Source organism: Drosophila yakuba, unplaced genomic scaffold (assembly GCF_016746365.2).
Source record: "Drosophila yakuba strain Tai18E2 unplaced genomic scaffold, Prin_Dyak_Tai18E2_2.1 Segkk4_quiver_pilon_scaf, whole genome shotgun sequence".
Lineage (NCBI taxonomy): Eukaryota > Metazoa > Arthropoda > Insecta > Diptera > Drosophilidae > Drosophila > Drosophila yakuba.
In genome coordinates this window covers 769641-795022 of record NW_025048816.1, presented here as the reverse complement: position 1 = coordinate 795022, position 25382 = coordinate 769641, and the positions used below count along the sequence as shown (strand labels likewise).

At 40.1% G+C, this 25382-nt stretch overlaps 1 protein-coding gene across 1 annotated transcript; it reads right to left on the bottom strand.

Annotated features, from left to right (window-relative positions):
• Positions 1 to 1454: 1454 nt before the first annotated feature.
• LOC122319659 lies at positions 1455 to 24702 on the bottom strand. Its single transcript, XM_043207256.1, has 5 exons — positions 24513 to 24702; positions 23994 to 24379; positions 23701 to 23909; positions 1724 to 4334; positions 1455 to 1547 (listed from the first exon to the last, which is right to left on the bottom strand). The coding sequence occupies exons 1-5, from the start codon at positions 24700 to 24702 to the stop codon at positions 1455 to 1457; spliced, it is 3489 nt and encodes a 1162-aa protein (XP_043063191.1).
• Positions 24703 to 25382: the final 680 nt, after the last annotated feature.

Here is a 25382-nt window from a genome sequence, read left to right as displayed (position 1 = left end):
AAATGTAAACAAAGATAAAGGGTGACTTGTTTGCGCGGTGTCTCGTTCCCAAACATACCGGCCCCCCTGAACGGTTGTTCAGCAGAGAGGCAGTACAGCGATTTTGGCAATTGGGCGTTTGTATAATCCGTGAGCAGTCTTCACTGTAACGACTCGGACCTTGTCGTCGATTCCTGCGTGCACTGCGGTGATGCGGCCAAGAATCCATTTAGAAGGCGGTAGATTGGGCTCCTTGAGTACTACCAGTGTGTCGATCTTCAGATTCTCGGTTTCCAGATGCCACTTTGTCCGCTTATGAAGAGATGTCAGGTATTCCATATGCCACCTTTTCCAAAAGCCTTGAACCATGGCTTGCAGCTGGTTCCACCTCTCCAATCGATTGACTTGCATATCCAGACCACAGGGTTCAGGCAATGCAGTATACGGAGATCCAGTCAAAAAATGAGCAGGCGTCAGTGGATCCAAAGAATTATCCCCCGTTGGGCACAGCGGGCGTGAATTCAGGATAGCTTCAATTTGGGTCAGGACAGTAGAGAGCTCCTCAAACGTTAAAGCCTTTGATCCAAGTATCCGTTTCATATGGAGTTTAATTTAGCGAACTCCAGCTTCCCACATCCCTCCAAAATGGGGAGCAGACGGGGGTATAAAGTGCCAAGAAATCCCTTCATTGGCAAAGAATCCTGCTAGTTCCTCATCTTTGGCTTGTTGAATGGCCAGACGTCTCATGTCATCCAAAGTTCGCTTGCCTCCATGAAATGTAGTTCCGTTGTCCGAATACAGGTCAGTAGGCTTCGCTCGGCGAGGAGACATGAAAATGTCGAACCAGCAGTCCAGCTAGTGGTGTATCTTTAGGTATCAGAATCGGGTGCTTGGCGTTGTAGTTGAGTGTAGATTGCTCGATTCTCCCACCGACTCGCATTACTCCATAATCATCCAGAAACGGAGAAAACCGGATAAGATGCGATTTAGCGTTAAGCTGGCGTCGATTCTCTAGCTGCGCATATTCTCTGGCAAAGGATTTTTGTTGAACATGTCGAATAAGTCGGCGCTGTGCGTCCAGCAACTCTTTAGACGTAAGGAATGTTGCCGAATTCCTATGATGAGATCGAAGAGTGTGAATAAAGCGATGACAGTAGCTAGATACCCTTATAAGACGCGTCCAGGTTGAGAATTTGTGGATGAGTAACTCGTGTATACTTTCATCAGGAAAGTTATGTAGAGTCGTGGGCTTTATGGCTCGTTCTTCGGTGTTGACATCGAAACTTGAAGATACGCTGAACTTGCTTGTAGAAGGTGGCCACTCAGAGGTGGGTGTGGCCAGCCAGGACGGACCTTTCCACCACAGTCGATGCTCCAGAAGCTTTGACGGATGAAGTCCTCGGGAAGCACAATCAGCAGGATTGTCTTCCGTGCGAACATGGTTCTAGCAGCTACGAGGAAAGTCGCTCAATATCTCAGAAGTTCGGTTGCAGACGTAGGTGTTCCACCGTCGAGGGGGAGCTGAAAGCCAGTGTAGCACAATTTCTGAATCTGTCCAGCAGCTCGTGCTGAAAAGAGGAATTGTTAGTGATGCTTTGACAATAGACAGCAATCGAGATAGAAGTAACGCAGCGTTTAGCTCCAAACGTGGAATTGATACGGGCTTGATCGGGGCCACCCGTGTTTTGGCGGCAACTAGAGTTACTTGAAAGCTGCATCCAACTGCAACTCGAGCGTAAACTACCGCACCGTAGGCGTGCGAGGATGCGTCGGCGAATCCGTGTAGTTGAACATCTCGAAATGGTGACGCAATATACCGTGGTACTTGGCATTGCGTAAGTGCTGGCAAATCCTCTACTAAGGCTCTCCAGCGCGTACGTAGACCTTCAGGAATGGGGTCGTCCCACTGCAGGACACTTGTCCAGCTTTCTTGGAAGATTAACTTGAGTAGAACTGTGACCGGCGCTACCAGTCCAAGCGGATCATAAATTCTTGATAGCTGAGACAAGAGTTCTCTTTTCGTCGGAGAAATGGTCGCATCGCATCCCTTTAGGTTGAGATACAGAACGTCCTTCCCAGGGTTCCATTGGATACCAAGAACTTTGACAGGTGAATCCGCAGCTGATTTGTTGAAGAGCTGGATAGGTTCAAAACATCTATCTTCCTCTGGTAATGATTTCAGAAGACGCCAACTATTAGAACTCCATTTGCGTAGCTTGAATTTTCCCTTATCCAAGAGGGCTATAAGTTCGTCCTTGAGAATCATAAGCTCCTCGAATGTGTTGGCGCCTGTAGGGATATCGTCCACATAGGCATCGTGCAGAAGAGCGTGAGCTCCTGCAGGGTATTCATGGCCATGATCGTCGGCAAGTTGCTTTAGAACTCGAACAGCCAGAAATGGTGACGGTGCCAATCCGTAGGTAACCGTCAGCAGGCGAAAATGAAGCAGAGGTTCATTCTCAGTCTTGCACCAAACAATGCGCTGATAATTGGTGTGTGGCTTAAAGATTTTAATGCCTCGAAACATCTTTTCGACATCTGCGCATAAAACATATTGGTGCTGCCGGAAGCGTAGACAAACGCCAAGAAGATCGCGTTGAATCGGTGGACCAATATGTTGTCTGTCATTGAGCGATACTCCAGAGCTGTCCTTTCTTGATCCATCAAAAACTACACGACATTTGGTAGTCAGACTGTCCAGCTTGATGACAGCGTGGTGCGGCAAATAGAAGCAGGTGTCTGGGGAATCCTCAACCTGAGCCGAGGTCAGTTGTTCCATATGTCCACGTTGCAAGTAGTCGTCCAGGAAGGCTTCGTACTGCTGCTTCAATTCTGGATACCGACGAAATTTGCGTTCCAGCAAGAAGAAGCGATTGATGGCCTGTGGCAAGGTCGAATCAATAGGCGGTGCCTTCTCCTTGAAGGGATACTCGACACCGTACACCCCGTCCGTCGAGCGCTTGTGTGTGGCAGCGAAATGACGCTCTGTGGGATCGCTGGCGTCCAGGAGAGCCTGGTTAGGCTGAATGCTGTCCATCTCCATGAATGAACGAACCATCGTGTCTAGGTCCGCGTGATGAGTAACCGCAGAAGTAGGGTAATCATTGAATGCAGAGTAAGAGCCTGCAAGAATCCAACCAAATACAGTATTGAGATCGATAGGAAAGCCGTTACCAAAGTGTTTCCGATCTCCTGTGTATAGAGACCAAAGTTGATCCGATCCAACAATGACATCGATTGCTCCAGGTGTGCAGAACGTTGGGGCTGCCAAAGGAAGCTCGCAGATTTGCCTCCACGTAGAGGATGAGGTGTCAATAACTTGGGCAGGAAGTGATGACGTCAGCGAGTTGAGAATGATCGAGACCAATTCGACAGCTTGGCCCGAATGACGAGAGCGCAGCTTGATATGTGCGCGTCCTCGGGTAACGCCCGCGCTGTTGGCGGCGAGACCGAGAATAGAAATCCGTGCGTGCGTTCGACGCACGCCTATTCGCTGAACAAATGATTCCGATGCCAAGGTTATTGTAGATCCAGTGTCCAGGAGCAGCCTGCAGGTTGTAGTATTTCCCCAGGCGTCGATGACGTCAGCAAGGATGGTTGGCAACAGAGTCTGAGAACCAGCCGCCGGAATATTCTCCAGAGTATGATGCGTAAAGTTGTTTTCCGCGGGAGTCTCGCTTCCCAAGCGATGACCTTCTCGAGCTAGCGGTTGATTGTGGCCAATTGTAGATCCCGCATGTGAGACTGCTGGTCGATCGCAGCTGCCAACACTTGCCGTGTCAATGTTGTTGCCATTTTGAATTGGCTGCGACGAGCCATGAACCAAAGTATGATGCTTGCGGCGGCAGATCCGACAAGTATGCCTCGATGTACAGTTGCCCACCATATGAGCCGGGCTGAGGCAATTGAAACAGAGCATTCTTGATTTGAGGAAGTCTCGGCGAGATGCAATGTCGAGTGCGATGAATTGAGGACACTTAAACAGTTGGTGATTCTGCTGGCACGATGTGCACTTCGGCTCTTCCCGTCTTGGATGCGTGTCTGCGTGGTGCGTGGTAGCTGCGCGTCGAGCTTGGGTTGATTGAGTTAAGTTAAAAGCCTCCAACGTATCGCAGCGTGATGTGAGAAATTTCAGGAATCGGTGGATGGTCACACCTTTTTCCTCGGATTCTGCGCACTGAGCCCAGGCTTGTCGGGTATCGCTATCCAATTTTGAAAGTAAAATGAAGATTAGCCAGGGATCCCTCTCTTCGCAATTAAGAGCTCGTAGACCACGAATAACTTCGTCTGCACCATCGGCAATTTTCCGCACTGTGCCGATATTTGAATTTATAGCACTCGGAAGGCTCATGAAACTGTTTAAGAACGATCGAATAATAAGCGATTGTTTGTTATATCGCTGTTCCAGCCGATCCCATGCTTCCCGATAGTTGTCATTAGTAACTGGAATATGTTTAACTAATGCAAACGCGTCTCCGGCAAGGTACGATTTTAAATAGTGAAATCGTTGGCAATCCGTCAGGCTCGAATTGGAAGCAATCGATCCAATAAACATGTCCGAAAAATGTTTCCAGTCGTCATAATTTCCAGAAAAAGTCGGAAGTTTAATTCGCTCGAACTGAAAATCGACATGACTTCTCTGGGATGTGCCTGCGGCTTGAACTGTGGCATCAACACTGTTTGAGGTGACATCCCGTCTCAACTCCTCCAAAGTATTGCTGAGAATAGCGTGTGTAGCATAATGTTTATCCTCATATGCGTCAAAATCCTCGTCAGGGTCCTCCCAATCGGCTTCCGATTTAAATGCATACAGCTCTTCCGAGAGCCGTACGAACCGCAAATAATTTTCCTGTAGTTGCGCCAGGCGGACAACTATTGTTTGCACTGAATGAATGTCATCAACAAATTTTAAGGCATTATTATGCGCACGAGTAATTTGGCTTTTGCAGAAGCCCCGTTGCTGAATCACACTCCGCATGGTGGTCGAAAGAAGGGAACGATTCTATACGATGTAGGAATCTATAGATCACCGTTTGCCAAAAGGCCAATAATCAAAATCAAATGCCCGAAAGAAACGCAGTTCCGGTAATCCGGCTCGAAGGACCAATTATTTTATGTTCATAAATAAACCGCCAGTGGTACTGTTTATTTTGATTTATTGGTTAATTTCCGACACTTAATATTAATTCGTTCGACACCGATGCGTACGTTTGCTTGTAGATCAAAAATGTGACTGACTTAAGCTTTGGCTGTACTCACGCCATACGATTAAACTAGCATAAGACGTAAACAAGTTACAGTTAGAAAAAGTTAGAAGTTTGGAAAAGTACTGGGCAAGCTCGCGGACAATTAAATTGATTCCGCTGATAAGCTCCGCTGCAGCTGCAGACAAATGCAAATGTAAATGTAAACAAAGATAAAGGGTGACTTGTTCGCGCGGTGTCTCGTTCCCAAACAGGTATACTAGACTCGTTGAAAAGTATATAACAGCCAGAAGGAAGGGTTTCCGACCATATAAAGTATATATATATATATATTGATCAGGACCAATAGCCGAGTTGATATGACCATTTCCGTCTGTCCGTCTGTCTGTCCATCCGTATGAACGCTGTGATCTCAGGAACTACAAAAGCTAGAAAGTTGAGATTAAGCATACAGACTCCAGAGACATAGACGCAGCGCAAGTTTGTCGATTCATGTTGCCATGCCCACTCTAACGCCCACAAACCGCCCAAGACTGCCACGCCCACACTTTTGAAAAATGTTTTGATATTTTTTCATTTTTGTATTGGTCTTGTAAATTTCTATCGATTTGCCAAAAAACTTTTTGCCACGCCTACTCTAACGCCCACAAACCGCCCAAAGCTGCTACGCCCACACTTTTAAAAATGTTTTGAAATTTTTGCATTTTTGTATTGGTCTTGTATATTTCTATCGATTTGCCAAAAAAATTTTTGCCACGCCCACTCTAACGTCCACAAACCGCCCAAAGCCGCTACTCCCACACTTTTGAAAAATGTTTTGATATTTTTTCATTTTTGTATTAGTCTTGTAAATTTCTATCGATTTGCCAAAAAACTTTCTGCCACGCCCACTATAACCCCTACAAAAACTGTGTTTAAGACTCTCCTTCTCCCTTCCACTAGCTGAGTAACGGGTATCAGATAGTCGGGGAACTCGACTATAGCGTTCTCTCTTGTTTTTTAATGTGTGGGTTATACTTATTATATATTCATATTTATATATAAACATAAATACTAAATATTCTTTTTGTTTTTTTTTATTTACATGATTTGGATTTGTAATAATTAAATTAGATGGAAACTATTTGATTGTTTAAGGATGATGTTATTTCTTTTAAATGTTTTTTTGCAGATATAAGGATCTTTCTGTATTATATAGTGGGCAATCGATGAGTATGTGTATAATGGAGAGTGTTGAATTGCACTTTGTACAAAGTGGTGGTAAGATTTTGGGATTGGAAGGAGATGGCTATGGGCTAGGTTTGTATGTCCTAGTCTTAGTCTTTTGAATTTTAAAGAGTCGATTCGTGATGTATTTTTTCTTGTTGTAGTATTGGGATGCGTTGTTAAGTATTAGTTTAAAGTATTGTTGGGTGCTTTTCTTTATGAAGTTGCTTATATCAGATGTATTGTGGTTGTTTTCGAAGATTAAAGGAAAATTATAGGTGTTCTTTGCTGTATTGTCTGCTAACTCATTTCCTACTATACCGCAGTCCTGGGACCCAAAGCAGTATTAGTTTATCGGTTTTATATTTATTTATAATTTTATAATATGCGATCTTTCATTGTGTTTTTATATTCTCTAAATTTATGTTGATATATTATTGGTGGAGTGTTTGCTTTGGTTGTATAGTGAAGTGAGGTGTTAAACGACCTGTCGTTGATAACCCAATGCGGGGTTTTGTTGTTGTTATAGGGGAAATTTGGATTTGGAGTTCTTTGCATACGTAAATTGTGTTATGGAGCGAAGATTTGATTGTTGGAATTCTTTTAGCTTTAATAATTTGGTTGTAGATAGTTTCTATGGGAGATTGTTTTGAATTCATGAATAATTTGAAATTTTTTGGATGGCATGAGCTGTTCTATATTCTATTGGTAAAATGTTTGCTTCGTGTAGCAGGTTGTTTATTGGGGTTGAAGGAAAAGAGCAAAGAGCGAGTCTAATAGCTGAGTGGTACATTGTTTTTAATTTATTGAGGGCTGATTTGGGCGCTGTACCATAAAGGTGGAGCCCGAAATCAATTTTTGACATTATTATTGCCTTTACTACATAAAGTATTATATTTACATTTGTTACTGGATAGGCATTTTATTATATTAAGTCTATTTGAAAGTTGGAGTGTTGTCGATGTGTTTGCTCCATCTGTATTTATTGTCAATTGTAATACCGAGAGTTTTTAGTGAGTCTACGTTTTGTAGGGTGTATGTGTTGGATTGGAAAGTTAGGTAGCAAATGCTTTTCCTGCAGAAGTGCAAATGCTTGCATTTGTCTATTGATAGTGAGGCTCCTGAGTAGTTGCACAATTGTTTGATGTCAGTGAGTAATGGGTCTATGTTAAGTGTATTTTGTTTTTTATTTAATTTGTAGATGATTTTGTAGTCATCAGCATATGCTGTAAACTCTCAGTTTTTGTGTTTGTCAATAAGTTTGTTTACTTTGTTAAAGACTGTAGCGAATAAAATCACCGACAGGGGTGAGCCTTGTGGGATTCCATTGTTAAGCGGCTGCTGGGAGGAGTATACATTATTGGCTAACACAGTCATTTTTCGGTTTGTTAGGAAGTTAAAGATATTTTTGATTACTCTCGGTCCTATTTTCCATTCGATAAGTTCGTCGATAATGCTATGGATACCGACTCTGTCAAATGCCTTGGCAAAGTCTAGCGAAATAATAGAGGCGTGACTTTTAGTTGAGAGGGAGGACATGGTATGGTAGTCTAATACGGCTAGACAGTCATACACTGATTTCCCTTTTTTGAAGCCCATTTGGCGGCTATTTAGAAGCTTGCCGTTTGTGGCAATCCACCATAGCCGTCTTGCTATGATTTTGTCAAGTATTTTTGCAATGCAGGGATTGAGAGAGATGGGGCGATAGGCGTTTATTGATGTTTTATTCATATTTGGTTTCAGAATGGGTATGATGCAGCTAAATTTGAATTGCTGGGGAATTTGTGTGTTGAGGATGTTATTGAATAAGTTAAGGAGTCTTTGGAGAAGGTTGAGATGGAGGTTCTTTATCATTGGGTAGGTTATGCGATCTCGCGCGGGGGTTTTACCTTTTAATTGGTTGAGAGCGGATAGGAGTTCGACCATGGTGATGTCCTTTTCTATATTCAATGCTAGGGGCGAGGGTATGAGGGTGTTAAGTGGTCGCGAGATGGAGTTGTGTTGTCTGAATATTGCCGGGAAGTTGGTGTCTAGCGCTGCTTCTGACCAATGATAGCTGAGCGTGTTAGCTATATCATTCCTATTTTGTATGTTAGTAGTTTGATCATTTAGTTTAGAGAGGCAGTGAATATCATGTCGTGATTTTAAGCCGCAGAAGCGGTTACTTATTGGTGTATTTGGGTGTATTTCACTCGTAAAGTTTTGCATAGATATTCTTTTTCTAATTTATATTTCTCTTTTTAGTTTGGCATTGGCTTTTTTGTAGTTTATAATGTTTATTGTGTTGATATCGCTATTTAATTTAATCCATTCTGTTTGTTTATTGTCTTTTAATTAGGAGGATCCCACCATGGGACAAGTTTGGATTTTCGTTGTTGTTGGTATTGTGGGATTGCTTGGTTGCCCCCATGGATTAAGATCTTTGTGATATTGACAGCTTCTTTGTTAGTGTTATTGCATGGTGGTCTATTGGATGAGTGTGTCTCTGTTATCTCTTTAAAAAGGGGCCAGTTGGCTTTGTTGAGATTGAATTTTTGACATGTTTTCGGAGAAATAAAGTTAGTGTCGTCGAATAGGCTTATGTGAATTGGATCGTGATCGCTTCCTGAGAGAGAGTTGTTTTTGCTCCATTTACAGCGTAACAATATAGAGGGTGAAGCTAGAGAGAGGTCAATATTTGTGAATGTGTGGTGGGTGCTAAAGTGAGTTGGGGAGCCATCGTTGAGGGTTGTGAGAGAGGATTGATTAATGAATTTAAATAGTGTAATACCTCTGTAGTTATTGTTTTGTGATCCCCAAGATCTGTGCCAGCTATTGAAGTTCCCTGTTATTAAAACAGGTGGTAGAAGATTATTGTATGTGTCTTTTAGGTTTTTTAGGTTGAATGTCCTATTGGGAGTTATGTACGAAGAAATTATAGTAAATATGATTTTTGAGTGAACTTGTACTTTTGACAGTTTATAGGAATGTTTTGTTGCTGTATTGAGTTGTGTATTAGGAGGGCAACACCTGCCTGATTTTGCGTTGTATAATGTGAAATTGATTGGGATTGGTATATTTGTTGTGAGGAGTAGGTGAGTTTCTTGCAAGGAGATTATTTTTGGATTATGAGATTTTATAAGGATTTGCAACTGATCATAGTGGTTTAAATATCCATTAATATTCCATTGGAGTATTTTTACCATTAATTATATATAATAAAGGGAGTTTATATAGGTTTTTTTAAATTAAGATACTAATAAGAGATTTTCAGTTGCATTATGGGTGGATTTTTATGTGTCCTCTATCTTGTGATATAATATCATTAGATAGGAGACACTTGTCTGAGTGTTTGGTGCCCCTGGTGCACCGCGGCCATCAAGGGCACCAGTATGCAGGTTAGCGGGTGTTATATGCTTTCGATATCACCGTTTAGGGTGGGGTTTTTGTTTTTGTTATTTTTTTTTTGGCTTAGATTCATTTTTATCTTTACATTTTAGGGGTTTGGTGAGATTAGCTTGTTTGCTACCATATAATCTAAGCTTGAGTTCTTCAGATAGTCCTTCATTGGTTGATGATATAGTTTTAGATGTTGTTGGGAAATCCAATGTGTCCATTTCAGTTTCTAGATCTTGGTATGTTATTATTGTTCTTTGTTGTTGATTGGTGTTCGATGTGCTGCTGCTGAGGGTTGTTTGTTTGTTGGTTTGTAAGTTGGGGCTGTTTGATGACTTGGTTGGGCCGCTGCTATGTGAAGAATTTGGAGTCCTGGTGTAAGTGCCGTGAGAAATATATACTGGTTGCTGTTTTATGATTTACTTTTGCTAAGATATTAATGTTATCTCTTTTTGCTTTATGAAAGCTGAGCATGACTTGTCTGTAGGGCTTTGATTGATTTGCTTGTTGATATCATATTTGCAGTTGATGCAAAATTTGTCCTTAATGCAAGGTTCATTTTCAATGGTATGTTGTTCGGCAGAGCAGTTGTTGCATAATTTGTTGGACTTGCAAGTGCGACATCTTAGTGGTAGTGGGATGTACGGTCGGATATTTACGCGTTCGTAGCCAAACATTAGTGTCTCTGGTAGGTTTAGTGATGCAAATGTTAAGATAATTAGACAGGTTTCTTTGAGGTTGTTGTTTTCCATTTTCATAATTTTTTTTATTTCAGTGACCTTTTGGGAATTTAGCTCGTTTAAGATGATTGCGTCCTCGATGTTGCGCAGTTCGTTCTAGTAGATAACTCCTTAAGTGAAATGTTAAATGTTTTGTGTTCACTTGCAGTTATAGGGAAGTCGGCAGAGGTGGTAAGTTTTCAGAGTTTTAGGGCTTGTGTAGTGTTTTTCGTTTTAATTAGCAGAGCACCGGCTCTTGTTTTTTTGCATGATTCGACTTCTCCGTTACAAGTATAGTCTATTACTTTTTTAATATAAATGGTGAAACATTTTCAAACGTTTTGTTGTCTGTTCTATTCACAGTTATAAGCTTAGGTTTAATTGCAGTTGCTTTGAACAGTCTGTTTATGTCAGGTGGCATTGTCGTCGTTGGGCTATTGCCCGACTGCACTTGTTCACTGTTGATGTTTTACGAATTGTTATTTGTGTCTTTTCCAGTTCCAGCCTGATGAACAGTTGTGTTGGATGTTGTTGTTATTGTTAAGTACTGATAAGAGATTATTACTCGCTGCTAAGCAGTCACACGTCTTTACTTCTCGAAGCTTGGAGTGAACCTGATTTGAAGAATAGTTAATCATTATACATTCAATTAAAATCATTACAATGTCAGGGATTGAAGAACAAGCCGCCAATACAGGAAAAAATGTATGCCCGCCATACAATTTCGGACTGCGCAGAAACTGCGCTTGTAGCAGAACTTGCACTAGGCTGCGCGTTTTTTATGCTGAGTTGAAAGTATCTTTTGCCTGGGAAATTCGGGGTGGGACGTGGGGGGGACCCAAATTCGACCCAATATTTTATCATTAAAATATTGATGATCGCCAACTCCCAATTTTACCAGCGCATTGTTGTTAGTAGTAAATTGGTCTACCAATGCTTCTATTGCTGGTATAGATGCCTTGTCCTTGATGGCTTGCAGTATGTTCTGCAGCTCTTCTTGGTCTTGCATCAATTTCACAGATCTTTCCGACAACATCTTGGGAAAACAATCACTGTGACTTGTGCTTTCTGCTTGTATTCTTTGGCGTGATCCGTTGGAGGATTTTTTGATTGGTCGCTGGGTGTTTGAATCTAACTGACTCGCTACTGCGAGGGCATCGCCTTTTTTTCATTCTTAAATAGGTTCTTATCATCTAATTATATAATGCAGCGCTTGTAAGACGCTGCAGTTGCGCTGGTCAATGCAGCTGAGATTTATCTTAAATCTATGTTTGTGGCCTATAGCACTTCGGCAATAGACCACTACAATCGTACTTATCTGTAGTTGCCACTTATGTTGTCCCGTGCCATGTTTATTGCAGCCCATAAATAAACATAATTATAGTTTGTCTACTTATCATGTCTAAACACATCTTTAGACAATTATCATTTATTCCGCTTTATTGGGGGAACACATAATGTCATTGTATTCGATAAATTATGATCAGGTAATCTAAAATTTTAACTTGATAAATGTGAATTTCATTTATTCCGCTTCATTGGGGGAACACATAATGTCATTGTATTCGATAAATTATGATCAGGTAATCTAAAATTTTAACTTGATAAATGTGAATTTCCAAAGAAAAAAACAGAATTTGTCGGTCACATTATCAAGACAGACGGTATAAAACCAAAACAAAATAAATACAATTATTAATTTCCCTTTTCCTAAAACCACAAAAGGAATAAAATCTTTCCTTAGACTTTGACCATCAAATTAATGAAATACTAGATTCGTTGAAAAGTATATGACAGGCAGAAAGATCTGTTTTGATTGTAAAGTGTTTTCCATAAACATATGGTCCAAAATGTAATATTGCCCAATGAATTCCAGCTAATTCCTGCTCAGTTGTACATTTATTACTTTCTCCTTTACTGAAAGCTCTTGATGCGTATGCAATGGGAAGTTGGAGTCCGTTATGGTTTTGAGTTAAAATCGTCCGCACGCTTGCTTACTTGCATCAGTTATTATACAGAACTATTTTCTGAAATCAGGATATTGTAGCAAAGTTGGTTCCATGAGTTTTGTTTTTAAATATTGGAATGCATTTTGGATTGCATTCATCTGTCCATTCGAAAGGAACATTCTTTTTACATAATCTTGTTATGTGCCGTGATTGTTTGGCGAAATTTTTTATGAAACGGCTATAATAATTACAACATGCTATGAAGCGTCTAGCGCTGTCCGCATTGTGCGGTGTAGGGTAATTCATAATGACATCATATTTCTTGTCATCCGGAAGTATTCCTCTATCTGTGCATTTATGACCGAGAAAAGTCACCTCATGCATAAAAAATGAGCATTTTTCTAGATGTAACTTTAGATTATATTTCCTACATTTCTCAAAAAACGTCTGTTAAGTTTTGAAGCATATGTTTTTTGGAACAACCTATGACTATTAAGTCATCCATATAAATGAATGCTTGTGAAGGTTCTAATCCAGAAAAAGCTATAGTCATCATTTTCTAAAATGAATTAGGAGCTTTAGTCCGAAAGGTATTCGCGTGAAGCGATACGAGCCATTGCTCGTTGAAAATGAAGTTATATCTCTTAAACCTTCTTCGAGTTCATTTTGATGAAATTCTGACATTAACTCAAGACATGAAAAATATTTTGCTCGTCTAAGCTGATCCAAAATATCATAAATTCTTGGGAGTGGAAATTTATCGGATAGTAATTTTTTTAATTTGACGATAGTGAATTACTAATCGCCATTTCTTTTGCTCTGAACCTGGAGATGGTAATGAACTGAAATTTCGATAGTAGTTTAAGTATATGGATAAGATTTTATTACTTTTTATTCCCGTTACTCGTAGAGTAAAAGGGTATACTAGATTCGTTGAAAATATATATATTCTTCATCAGGATCAAAAGCCGAGTCGATCTGGCCATGTCCGTCCGTCTGTCCGTCCGTATGAACGCCGAGATCTCAGGAACTACTAAAGCTAAAAAGTTGAGATTAGGATTGAGAAGCAGCGCCAGTTTGTCGATTCATTTTGCCCCTCCCACTCTAACGCCCACAAACCGCCCAAAGCTGCCACGCCCACACTTTTGAAAAATGTTTTGATATATTTTCTTTTTAGTATTAGTCTTGTAAATTTCTATCAATTTGCCTAAAAACTTTTTGCCACGTCCACTCTAACGCCCACAAACCACCCAAAGCTGCCACGCCCACACTTTCTAAAAATGTTTTGATATTTTTTTATTTTTGTATTGGTCTCGTAATTTTCTATCGATTTGCCAAAAACTTTTTGCCACGCCCACTCTAACGCCCACATACCGCCCAAAGTTGCCACTCCCACACTTTCTAAAAATGCTTTGATATTTTTTCATTTTTCTATTAGTCTTGTAAATTTCTATCTATTTGCCAAAGAACTTTTGGTCAGTTTTGGCGTACTCTAACGCCAAAAACTGTCAGTGTTGAAGACTCTCCTTCGCACTTCCACTAGCTGATTAACGGGTATTAGATAGTCGGGGAACTCGACTATAGCATTCTCTCTTGATACTAAATAAACAGTTCCTATCATGTATTGAAATTAATTGTAAATAGAATTAAACAGTAGAGATTGGCTTGAAGCTAAAAGAGTTATTCAACGATATGGGTAAACCCATAGAAATAAGAGGCGACAAAGACTTCGCTTTCATGTGCATTGCACTTAAACTCTGGTTAGAATTAGAAGTCTAAATATAACAAGTTAAAATGGAATTTCTTACATTGAGCGGTTTCATAAAACTGTTAATAAAATATTAAGGATAATATCAAGCGAAACTAAACCTGAAAAACAATTCACTAATTTCGAAAAAATACTTTATATATACAATCACAAAACAAAACATAACACAAACGATCGAACTTCAGCAAATTTCCAGGCCTACTCCCGAGCATAATACTCATGTTATGCCTCCTATCGACAATTAACACACAATACCTAGAAATAACCCCTATCCAGGTCAAAAACGGCTACCTAATCTTTCAAACCGGATCAATAGATCCGGTATAAGAATTTTAACACGTAGTATAAGCGATCTTGTTAGCCTTATGGAAACAATTTACAAAAACTTATTCGGTACTCTAGATCAAGAAGATAAAGAAGAATTACAACAAAAAATAGCCGACATCTCTAAAAACAATGCGCAAATAAGCGAACTTAACCACGTAATAGAGGTCATTAATGAAGGATTCGAATTGACTAATCATTTAATTTATAACTTTAAAGGAGAACAAATGATAGCTTTAATAATTTTCAGCCTACAATAATTCACTAAATACATTACTAGTGCACTAGTAGTATACTAGTGCAACCGACACGCTTAGTTATATTTAACCCAAACCTTTTAAAACACGATTTATTAATCCATGTCAATTCTGAACAACTTCTTAATATCAATACATCTACTTGGCTTAAATATGATACCAACGAAATTCTGATAATATCCCATATTCTAAGAGACATAATCAAAACACCAGTTTTTGAAATAATACCATACCCAGACGTAAAAAGTAACATACTAACCGAAACAATACATGACAAATATTTTTCACACAATAATTAAACTTACACGGCAAAGTTCACCAAAATTGTATCAATAGCGAATCTATAATAGAAGGCAATAACATGATAAAAGCATGTAATTGTTCTGTTCAACTTGAAAAAATATTAATTACCAACAACCATTTTAGACTATGCACAAACTATCTATGTTAACAATAATGTAACAAAACATGAACCACTCGAATACATTCAGACAAAAGAAATAATCGAACAACACAATCAGACGAATAATGTCTTTCAAATAATTACACTTACAACATTAATCATAATTGTTATAATTTCATTATTGTACTTTATCTATAAATATAAAATAGTACCCCAAAAGTTAATTGTAAAATTCAAAAATCAAACCCTAAGAAACGAAAATATCCTGAAACAGACAATATTGTACCGCCAATTCTGTGTTGTACCCTAATCTAAATGCCTGAGGACAGGTTTTTTTTCTTAAGGATGGGGAAGTAACATATCCATTCTACACCCAAAACTCCCCACACACACACACTATTAAAACAACTCACACAGACACATTAATGCCTAAGCACAAAACCACACACACTATTGAAATAACGCACACAGACACATTAATGTCTAAGTACAAAACCACACACAGAATTGTAACAACTCACACACACATTAATGTCTAAGTACAATTGTAATCAAAGATCGAGGGCCCTTCGATTAAGCTTAGCTGTTACTTACGCACAGCATCATATTCCAAAGTCTAGACTCTGCGTACGTAAACATTCTATCACTTGGCAAGCCAACTGAAATAACAAAAACTTCCGCCCACGCAAAATCTCAGGATTCTCCAATTACTCCTATTATTCTGGAGCTTCTCTCCTCATGGGAGAATATACATTTGTAACTTTATTCTCTTAAACTTCGCTCTTAAGCTATCCAAATCTGCCTATATAAACGCAAATATGTCTCCATGAGTTAGTTTAGTACTGAGTACGCTATCAATTGCCAACTTCAACTCCGAAGTCCATTATCCAACCTAGTGATAATCCAAAGGCTCTAGTTCTTCCTTTATTGGAATTAATAAAAACGTGTTCTTTTTTTTATAAGCCCTCGGACTTAAATATATATAGCTGTTTTATGGCACCCTTTCTAAATTTCCTTAGACCTGGATTTGGCGAGAACAAAAACCCATTTGCTTTGATAACAATAATACGATAGGATCGTTAAAGCATAAGTTGTGTTTAAACAAAACTCAAAGATGAAATGAAATTGAAACGTTCGGGATAAACAAAAATATTGTTACATACTGTTACATACTTTTTAACGAATCTAATATACTCTTTTACTCTACGAGTATAGGGTATAATAAAAGCCGATAACATAAAAGTGGAAAAATGTGACTTTTCTTACGCCAGGGAGCTTTCATCTTCAAGATACCTGTCCCTAATGAGCTATTTTCGACCACAGGCTTGCGAAGCAAGCTAACTAAACACTATTCTGTGTTTACAGAGACTTGGTTAAAGTCGGAGATACTTAACTCTGAAGTTATGTATATACACAATACACAACGATCATGCCTGTATCGTCCCTCCAGGTACTTTCTGACGAATCCCGTAACGTAGAACCAAAGACATTAGAATAACAAGATGCGTAACGCCATACGATATTTTCGTGCGGGCTCTAGAACTAGCTCTATGCTCTCTCGAAATTTTGTTCAAAAGAAGAGCTCTAGAGTCAGCAGCTCTCTTGTGCATATACAGCGACAGCTGACCACTGTATTGGTGCACACGTATGCACATGCATTGTAAAAATGACAAAATTATCCTTCATTTTAAAAGTTCTTAGACTTTAAATCTATATTATTTTTTACAAATTGCCACCACTTAAAAAGTCAGTTTTGCATTGCCTTAACATAATACTTGTTCAAATTCAACACAGAAATAATACTAGACCAACTAATCATCGGCAGTACAATATTCCCACACAAAGATGTCCACAAATACTCCTGGACATCTTCTAGTGGTAACACGCCCAACCAGATCGACCACATTTGCATTAGCAGGAAATGGAGACACTCACTACTGGACGTACCGAACAAAAGGGGAGCATCTATAGACAGTGATTATGAGTTGGTCAGTGTGCTCGTTATACCAGCAGATTGCATGGATTGCCGGGACCCACCACCGACGGAACCAGCCAGTCAGGGACCTAGAAGGCAACCTCTTATCCAAAGATGATGTACAGATCCGGAGGTGGCGCCAATACATCATGGGAATTAGCCACACGACATCACCAAACCTAGCTACGGACTATAGAAGCACTGCGCCACCAAGTGGGAATACCAGGATACCCTCTGCACCCCCGAATGCAAAAGAGATTGTGAATGCAGTGCAATAGGCAGCCGGCGAGGACAAAATACCAGCCGAACTGCTTTAAATTGACACTGATGGCTGATACGCTGCATCCACATTTCGCACGCATATGGGAAGGCGAGATTGTGTCTGACCCATGGAAAAGCGGAATCATCGTGAAGCTCCCCAAGAATGGCAACCTCAGCGACTGCAACAACTGGTCCCTCTCCCTGTTACTCAACACTAGCTATAAAAACCTAGCTACACTGCTGAACGAACGCCTTCAGGAAAAAATTGAGCCAACAATCCGAGAAGAACAGGCAGGCTTCAGCCCACACAGGAGTTGCGTAGACCAGGCAAACACACTACGCATAATTACCGAGCAAGCTGGGGAATGGAGGGACCCGCATTACCTCCTGTTCATCGACTTCAAGAAGGCGTTTGACTCAGTTGAACGGGCAGCAATATGGCAATCACTTGCAAGGAAAGAAGTACCTGCTAATCTCATCGCTATCATTAAATCGATGTATGACGATGCCTGGCGGTACTGCACAACGGGAAAAGTGCACCTTTCCAGACGAACTCCGGAATTCGGCAAGGATGTCCGCTATCACCTCTACTCTTTAACATCGTGGTAGATTACGTCGAGCCTCACCAGAAATCTTGAGGACTTGGACTTTGCAGATCTGCAAATCAGCCGACGAACAAAGCTCCGGATCTACAATGCGTGTGTCGCAACGAAGAGAATAACGCAGAAGCTGCAGGTTTTCAGCAACAAATACCTGAGAATCATATGTGGGGTATTCTGCCCAAACAGAATAGCCAACACAGAGCTGTGGCGCGTTACGAGCGAGCCCCCGATACACTCCCAAATAAGGAAGGGCACGCTTTCAGGAGAAACCCTAGTAACATAGTAATGATGGCACTGGACTGAAACCCCCAAGGAAGCAGGATAGTAGGAAGGCCAAGATCAATATGGAGAAGATCCGCTCAACAGAACTTGCCCAAATAAACATCACATGGAAAAATGCTAAACAGACACTAACAGCACAAAACAGAGTTAGATGTTTTGGAAGGCTTTCATAGAAGCCCTAAGTTCCCGAGAGAAAAAAAAAAATTTATATTTTATTTTGATGTTTTTAATGAAGCGCGCATTTATAGGTGGTAAGAAAAGCTCTTTCTTTCTTTGTTTTATATTACAGTAGTAATAATGATTTACTTTGTATACGTTTAAATTATTTACTAAAGTTATTTAGTTAAAATTACCAATTTTCAGTATTTAAAATTCAAATAAGATTCAGTTAAACTATTTTTTTATATTTTATTTTGATATTTTTAAAAAAAGTTCTACGAGTAACGGGTATAAATAACTTCTTTCAAACCATAATAGTTACGAATCGAAATTGACCAAAGCATTAATCAAATTTGTTTCTTAAATCAAAATTGATTTCGGCCCGAAAATCGTCTTTTTGAACAAGCACGCAAACATTCACACATCTCCTTTATTGTTTTACTCACACAAGCAAGACAATTCTATTATTAGATTTTTACGCTCCTATTTTTAGGCGAACGAAAAGAGAGCAATTTTCGACACCAAAAAAGTGTCTGCATAGTGCAAAACCAATGTATGGCTGTTACGCATCTTGTTATTATAATGTCTTTGGTAAAACTCATATGCGTAAAGCTGTTATTTTCGATTTATATTGCGTGCTCTTACTGTTTACCTTATCTCTGGAAACTTCACACTTCCCCCATATATGGAAGGAGTCTTTCCATTGGATTGGATGCAAGAAATTACAGAGCAATCTCTAAATTTTCGGCTATCCCTAAGCTTTTTGAAAATGGTATCACTCCTCATTTGCAGGAACTTTGTAGGCCAATTATATCATCATGTCACCACCATGCACAGTGGTCGGGCTTGTATAGAGTGGGCGGCCAAAAATACTTCTAGTGGAGATACAAATCTAAAATTTTTTTCGAAATTCTATAAAAATATAATAAATAAAATAAACGAATAAAATATTTTTTATTCCCCCTGCTAAGAAAATTTTAAAAATATTGATTTTGTTTTTAATTATTATTTTTTCTAAGTGGTCCATATATTCAGCTCTCAGTATGTAGCTGTAAGTATGTATGTAATTTTTAATTTCATAAATTGGATAATATTTTAAATTTTGACTGGATTTGTACCTGTCTCAGAACACCGCTAAATTCTATTTGCTTCTATCTCCTTTAAAACAAACAAAGAATAATATAAATGTAAATTATAGAGACAACTTAAAAAAAATATTTAAACAAATTAACTGAAATAAAAATCACAAAAAAACACACAAAAACAAAGACGAAGGCGGCGACAAGAATACACACCACAAAAGCACAGTTATGTACATAAGCGAAAAAATGCTCGAAAACAGCGAGACCGCGTTGTTCTATTCAAGGTTGTATAATGGTAAAGGTTGTTTGGTATTACCGCAAGACCGCGTTATTCTTTTCAAGGTTGTATAATGGTAATGGTTGTTTGGTATTAAAAATAATACCTTCATACCTTTCTTTACAATCATAAAGACTACAATTGTTCACTTAATCTTTTTTTAATTAGTTTTTGATTTTTTCGTTTGAAAGCTGCTCACACTGCAAAACCAATAAAGGTTTGTTGCTCTATGTTATAGAGTTATTCTTGAAAAGGAGAGTTAGAGCAAAACAACAATGAAGGCAGATCATAAAAGTTTGGGGTATAAGGAGGCAGTGTTGGCACATTTTTAGCAAATATTTCAACTTTTTTTTTTATTTTTGTCCTATGGGAGCGACCACAGTGCCATGGTTTTATGAAACTCAGATAAACAACCACTAGCCTATTGGAGTTAACTTCCCTGGTAATACAGGGCTTCAAAAATAATCTTCAAATATATGCCACTGACTTTAGTAAAGCATATAATTCAGTAAATTTATTTATATGTCGCTGTCCTTCCCTTGACCTTCTAAATTGGATTTTAAGGATTTAGAAGGGACGCATAGGTTTTTCTTCAAGCATTTTTTTTCTTGTATTCTCCGAGTCACATCCGATGAGGGAGCCGAGCCACATTGGTCCACTCCTTTTTATCATATTTATTAACGACCTTCTTTAGTGTACTCGCGTGTACTTATGTATGTACGCAGACAATGTTATATAGTATAAGGACATTTCTTTTCATTTGGACTTACAATCCCATCTAGAAAGCTTTAAAATATGGTGCAATGATAACGTACTAAACTTAAATGGCTCGATGTGAAAAGCTATGACTTTCTTTCGTGTCACCACAAGACTCGCGACTTACACTAAAGTGGGTGCTCTTTGGATAGTATAAGATAGGTTGATGATCTTGGTGTTCTTCTGCACTGTAAACTTAAATTTTTATACCATATTTTTTTTCTATAGTCAATAAGGCAAGGGGTGGGCTATGTTTTATAAAAAGGTGGTATAAGGAATTTGATAATCCTTAATTGACCAATGCATTATTATTTTCGCTAGTACATCCGATTCTTGAGTATAGATCACCTTTGAAGTCCGCTATATTGAGTTCAAAGTTCGTACCGTTCGTCAGTCAACAGTCCTCACTGCCCCACAAGCGGTAGCTTGATCGTAAAACGATCGGGCAATGTTTCGGCCATGTTCCCTCCCCTTCATGCTTCCGCATGACTAATGGATCGTCGCGGGGCGCGCAATACGATCCCCTTTTGTCAAGGTTGTCCGTCAAACGTTATGTCATCGTTTTTGACCTACTCCACTTCGCGCGTCAGCACCCCTTCTGGAAATGTTTGCCTACTCATTTTATTGTAGTTACAATAATAGCATAATTTTATTGAGTAATAGATTGTTGGCTAGTGCCACGTAATAAAAACAAGAATTAAAAAGCTAGCATACAAAATTTATGATAAGTTGGCTATAACTGTTGTTAGCGAGGAGTATCGAATTTATCACCAAGCAAAGGTGCGCACGTCAACAAAAATTGTTGGCTATTCACGACTACAAACGTTGCTCTGAGGGCTCTTGTTTTTGCATAACAAAAACAAGGCGGATACTCGTTGCTGAAAAGTAATTTTTATTAATTTAAAACAATATGGAACACAAAATATTTAACTTCTATTAATGAAAGAAATTGCCTGGAAGAGGCTGACAATAAGATATTTTTCTTTAAACCTGACACAAATATATTTATATGTAGTAATGGTGTAAAAATAAAATGAGCACGGGAATATATGTATATATATGAATATAAAACAAGAGAGAACGCTATAGTCGAGTTCCCCGACTAGATAGTCCGTTATAGATACCCGTTACTCAGCTAGTGGAAGGGAGGAGAGTCTTAAACACAGTTTTTGGCGGTTTGTAGGCGTTATAGTGGGCGTGGCAGAAAGTTTTTTGGCAAATCGATAGAAATTTATAAGACTAATACAAAAATAAAAAAATATCAAAACATTTTTCAAAAGTGTGGGCGTAACAGCTTTGGGCGGTTTGTCGGCGTTAGAGTGGGCGTGGCAAAAAGATTTTTTGGCAAATCGATAGAAATTTACAACACCAATACAAAAATGAAAAAATATCAACAAATTTTTCAAAAGTGTGGGCGTGGCAGTTTTGGGCGGTTTGTGGACGTTAGAGTGGGCGTGGCAACATGAATCGAAAAACTTGCGCTGCGTCTATGTCTCTGGAATCTGCATGCTGAATCTCAACTTTCTTTCTAACTTTTCAACGAATCTAGTAAACCCTTTTACTCTACGAGTAACGGGTATAAAAAAATACACTAAGTAAAGTATGCATATATATAAACGTATGAATGAGTTGGGTTTCTGTTCTTTTGAAGCCCGCTTTGGCTGCTATTCGGCTCTCAGGTTACTTGGAGCGAGCACTTGCTGTTGTTTGGTTTTTGCTGATGTTCACATTAACGGCCTGTACCTTTGACTTGACCTTTTAATTGTTTTGCAGTTTGTATTTCTATTTAAGCACTTTCCGGAACTCCGGAGACAATTCTGTCCAGGACATGGTGATAGTCCCTCCTCCGCTGTACGGATCTCATGTACATTTTTACGATCTTTAACAGAGCCAGGAAGATCAGTATAGCAGTGATGAATTCCAGGGTATGTTGTACTCCTTCTATTCTCTGTTTGTGGTCGACAACCTCCATTGTGTTTATCACATTTGCTGTGTTGTTGGAGGCCTTAGACTCCTTGCCGCCCATCCTGAGAATTTCGTGGAACTATGGTCTTCTTTCAAAGTGTGTTCCTTGTTAGTCCTGTTATTTCCTTTAAAGGATGCTAGTGTCCTTGCTCCTTGACGTTTTTCTTTGAGACTGGAGTTATCCCTGAGTCTTCTCCTCGATGTAAAAAAGGATGATTGCCCGGGTATCTGACGTAGGGATGTTTCCCGGGTACCGACGGACGACGGGTGTTTACCCAGGTACTCTCTCTCTATCTGCCTGCCCTTTCATAGGCTTTGGGTAACTTTTTGACGGATAAGTTCCATCTTATCCGGTAGGCTTTTTTCGGGGTCGGAGCATTGTATGCCTCCTAACCTCCTTAGAACCGGGGAAGCAGAACCGTGAGTGATCATTCGGACTCCGAACATGGCATAAAAAGGCTCCATTCCGATCGACATATGATAGCTGATTCGGCTGAGTTGCAAATCCCAATTTTTTTGGTCGGTAGTAATGGCAGTGTAGAATTTGTAACACTGATCGGTTTACTCTTTCGGCGGCGTTGGCTTGGGGGGAATACAACCCGGTTCTTATATGACTAATGCCGTAACGATCCATGAGGTCAGCAAATGTTTGCGAAACAAACTGTTTTCCGTTGTCGGAGTGAATGAACTCGGGCACACCGAACTAATGAAAAATGTTCATCTCGAGGAATTTGACCACTTCGGTGGCTACTGCCTGTTTCACAGGGTGTAGCCATACGAATTTTGAAAAATGATCAAGGCATACAAAAATGACAGAGTCCCATGGTCCCATGAAATCTATAAAAAGCCTCTGGCCTGCCCGTTTCGTTACACGCTGTTCTCCCATGGGTGGGCGTTTGTTTTTGTTGGTTGTCTTGCTGACCTTACACACTTCGCAAGCCTTCACTAGTTTTTGAACATCCACCGACATTCCAGGCCAGTAGTAAAACTGTCGCAGTTTGGCTAAGGATTTGTGTAAACCCCCGTGTCCTGCTGTCATGGCATGATGTGCTCTCCAAGTTAGCTCTGATCGTAATTCGGCGGGCACCCAGAGCTTCCAGGCTCGGTCGTTGTTGGTGGTGTCATTTTGGCAAAAACCCATTCGTTTGTAGACATACCTTTCGAAGGTCTGATTGTCTGGGCATTTATCGGCGTTGGCTCTTAGTGCCAGATATTCTGGGGCTTGGAAGAAAGGGGATTTTAGGTCGATTTGTAGGTCTGGCGCGGTGACCTGAACTTTTTGTGTTGCATCCATATAAACCTTCGATAGTGCATCTGGAACCACGTTCAGGGACCCCCGACGATGTTCGATAGTGAAGTCGAAGGCCTGTAGTTTAAGGCTCCATCTTGCTAGCCTCCCCGATAGGTCTTTCTGGCCCATCAGCCATCAGCTGGCATGGTCCGTTATTACTTTAAAAGGCATTCCCTCCACATAAGCTCGAAATTTTGTGATGCTGAGGATCGCAGCGTAGCATTCCAGCTCAGTTATGCTGTAATTCCTCTGTGCATTGTTTAGTTTTGCGGACATGTATGCGATGCGGTGTTCGCCGCCTTCGTCATCATTTTGTAACAGTACTCCTCCTACGCCAGTGGTAGAGGCGTCACATTGAATAATGAATGGTTTCTTAAAATCTGGAGTGACAAGTACAGGTGCTGCTGCCATGTCGGTTTTCAGCGACTCAAAGGCCTGGATGGCCGCTTCGGATAGCTCGAATTTCTTCACGCGATCTTTCTTAAGGCTGTCATGAAGCGGGGAGGCAGTCTGAGCGTAATTCTGAATGAATCTCCGGTAACACCCTGTTATGCCGAGAAACCTACGCATTTGGCCTAGGGATCTTTTGTATTGCTTGTATCTTGGCATCATCTGTACGGATGCATCCTCCTCCTACAACGTATCCTAGGTATCTGGCCTGACTATAACAGAACTTACTCTTGTCCACATTGATGGTAAGTTTAGCCCGTTGTAAGGAATCACTTACGCGGCCTAACATTACTAGGTGTTCTTCAAAGGTCAGGGAGCAGACCAATAAGTCGTCGAGGTAAACAAACACCTGCTCACGTAGTGCTGCTGGGACAACCTTATCCATTAGGCGGCACATTCGTTGCGCCGCGTTACACATACCGCATGGCATAACGGTGAATTGATATAGTGGCCTGCCGAGAACTGTAAAAGCCATCTTCTCTCTACTTTTGGGTTCTAGCGGTATTTGCCAAAAGGCATCTCTTAAATCAATCGCGGTAATATAATAGGTTTCCTGCAGTCGACTCAGTAGACCGTCAATTTGTGGCAAAGGTTATGCGTCCTTAAGGGTTCGAGCGTTGACTTTTCGAGCGTCTAGGCACAAGCGATTCTTAGTACCCTTCTGCACTAGGGTTACTGGGGAGCTTCAGCTGCTGTTGCTTTCTTCGATTACGCCCAGACCTAACATACGATCCAGTTCAGCATACACCAACTTTTGTTTTGCCGGAGATATTGGATAATGACGTTGCTTTATAGGTTACTTCGATTATATGCTGCTCCAGACCTGTTTTCCCTAAACCTTTTTCCAGGCATGACTGCGATCACTTGCTGCAGTTGTAGGCTTTGACTTCCAGTGAGCTGGTGTGGGGTATATGCCGTTGCAGGCGTATCAGTGTCCACTAGATCCGAACCTTCATTTGACTCGCCTTTCGCTTGTGTTTCTAGTGTTGCTAGCTCAGGCCCTTTTTTTCCAGAAATGTTAGGCCGAACTTTTCCCAAAAATCAATTCCGAAATAAAACCGCTGAGTTAGACCAGGCACGATTAGGAACTCCAAGTTT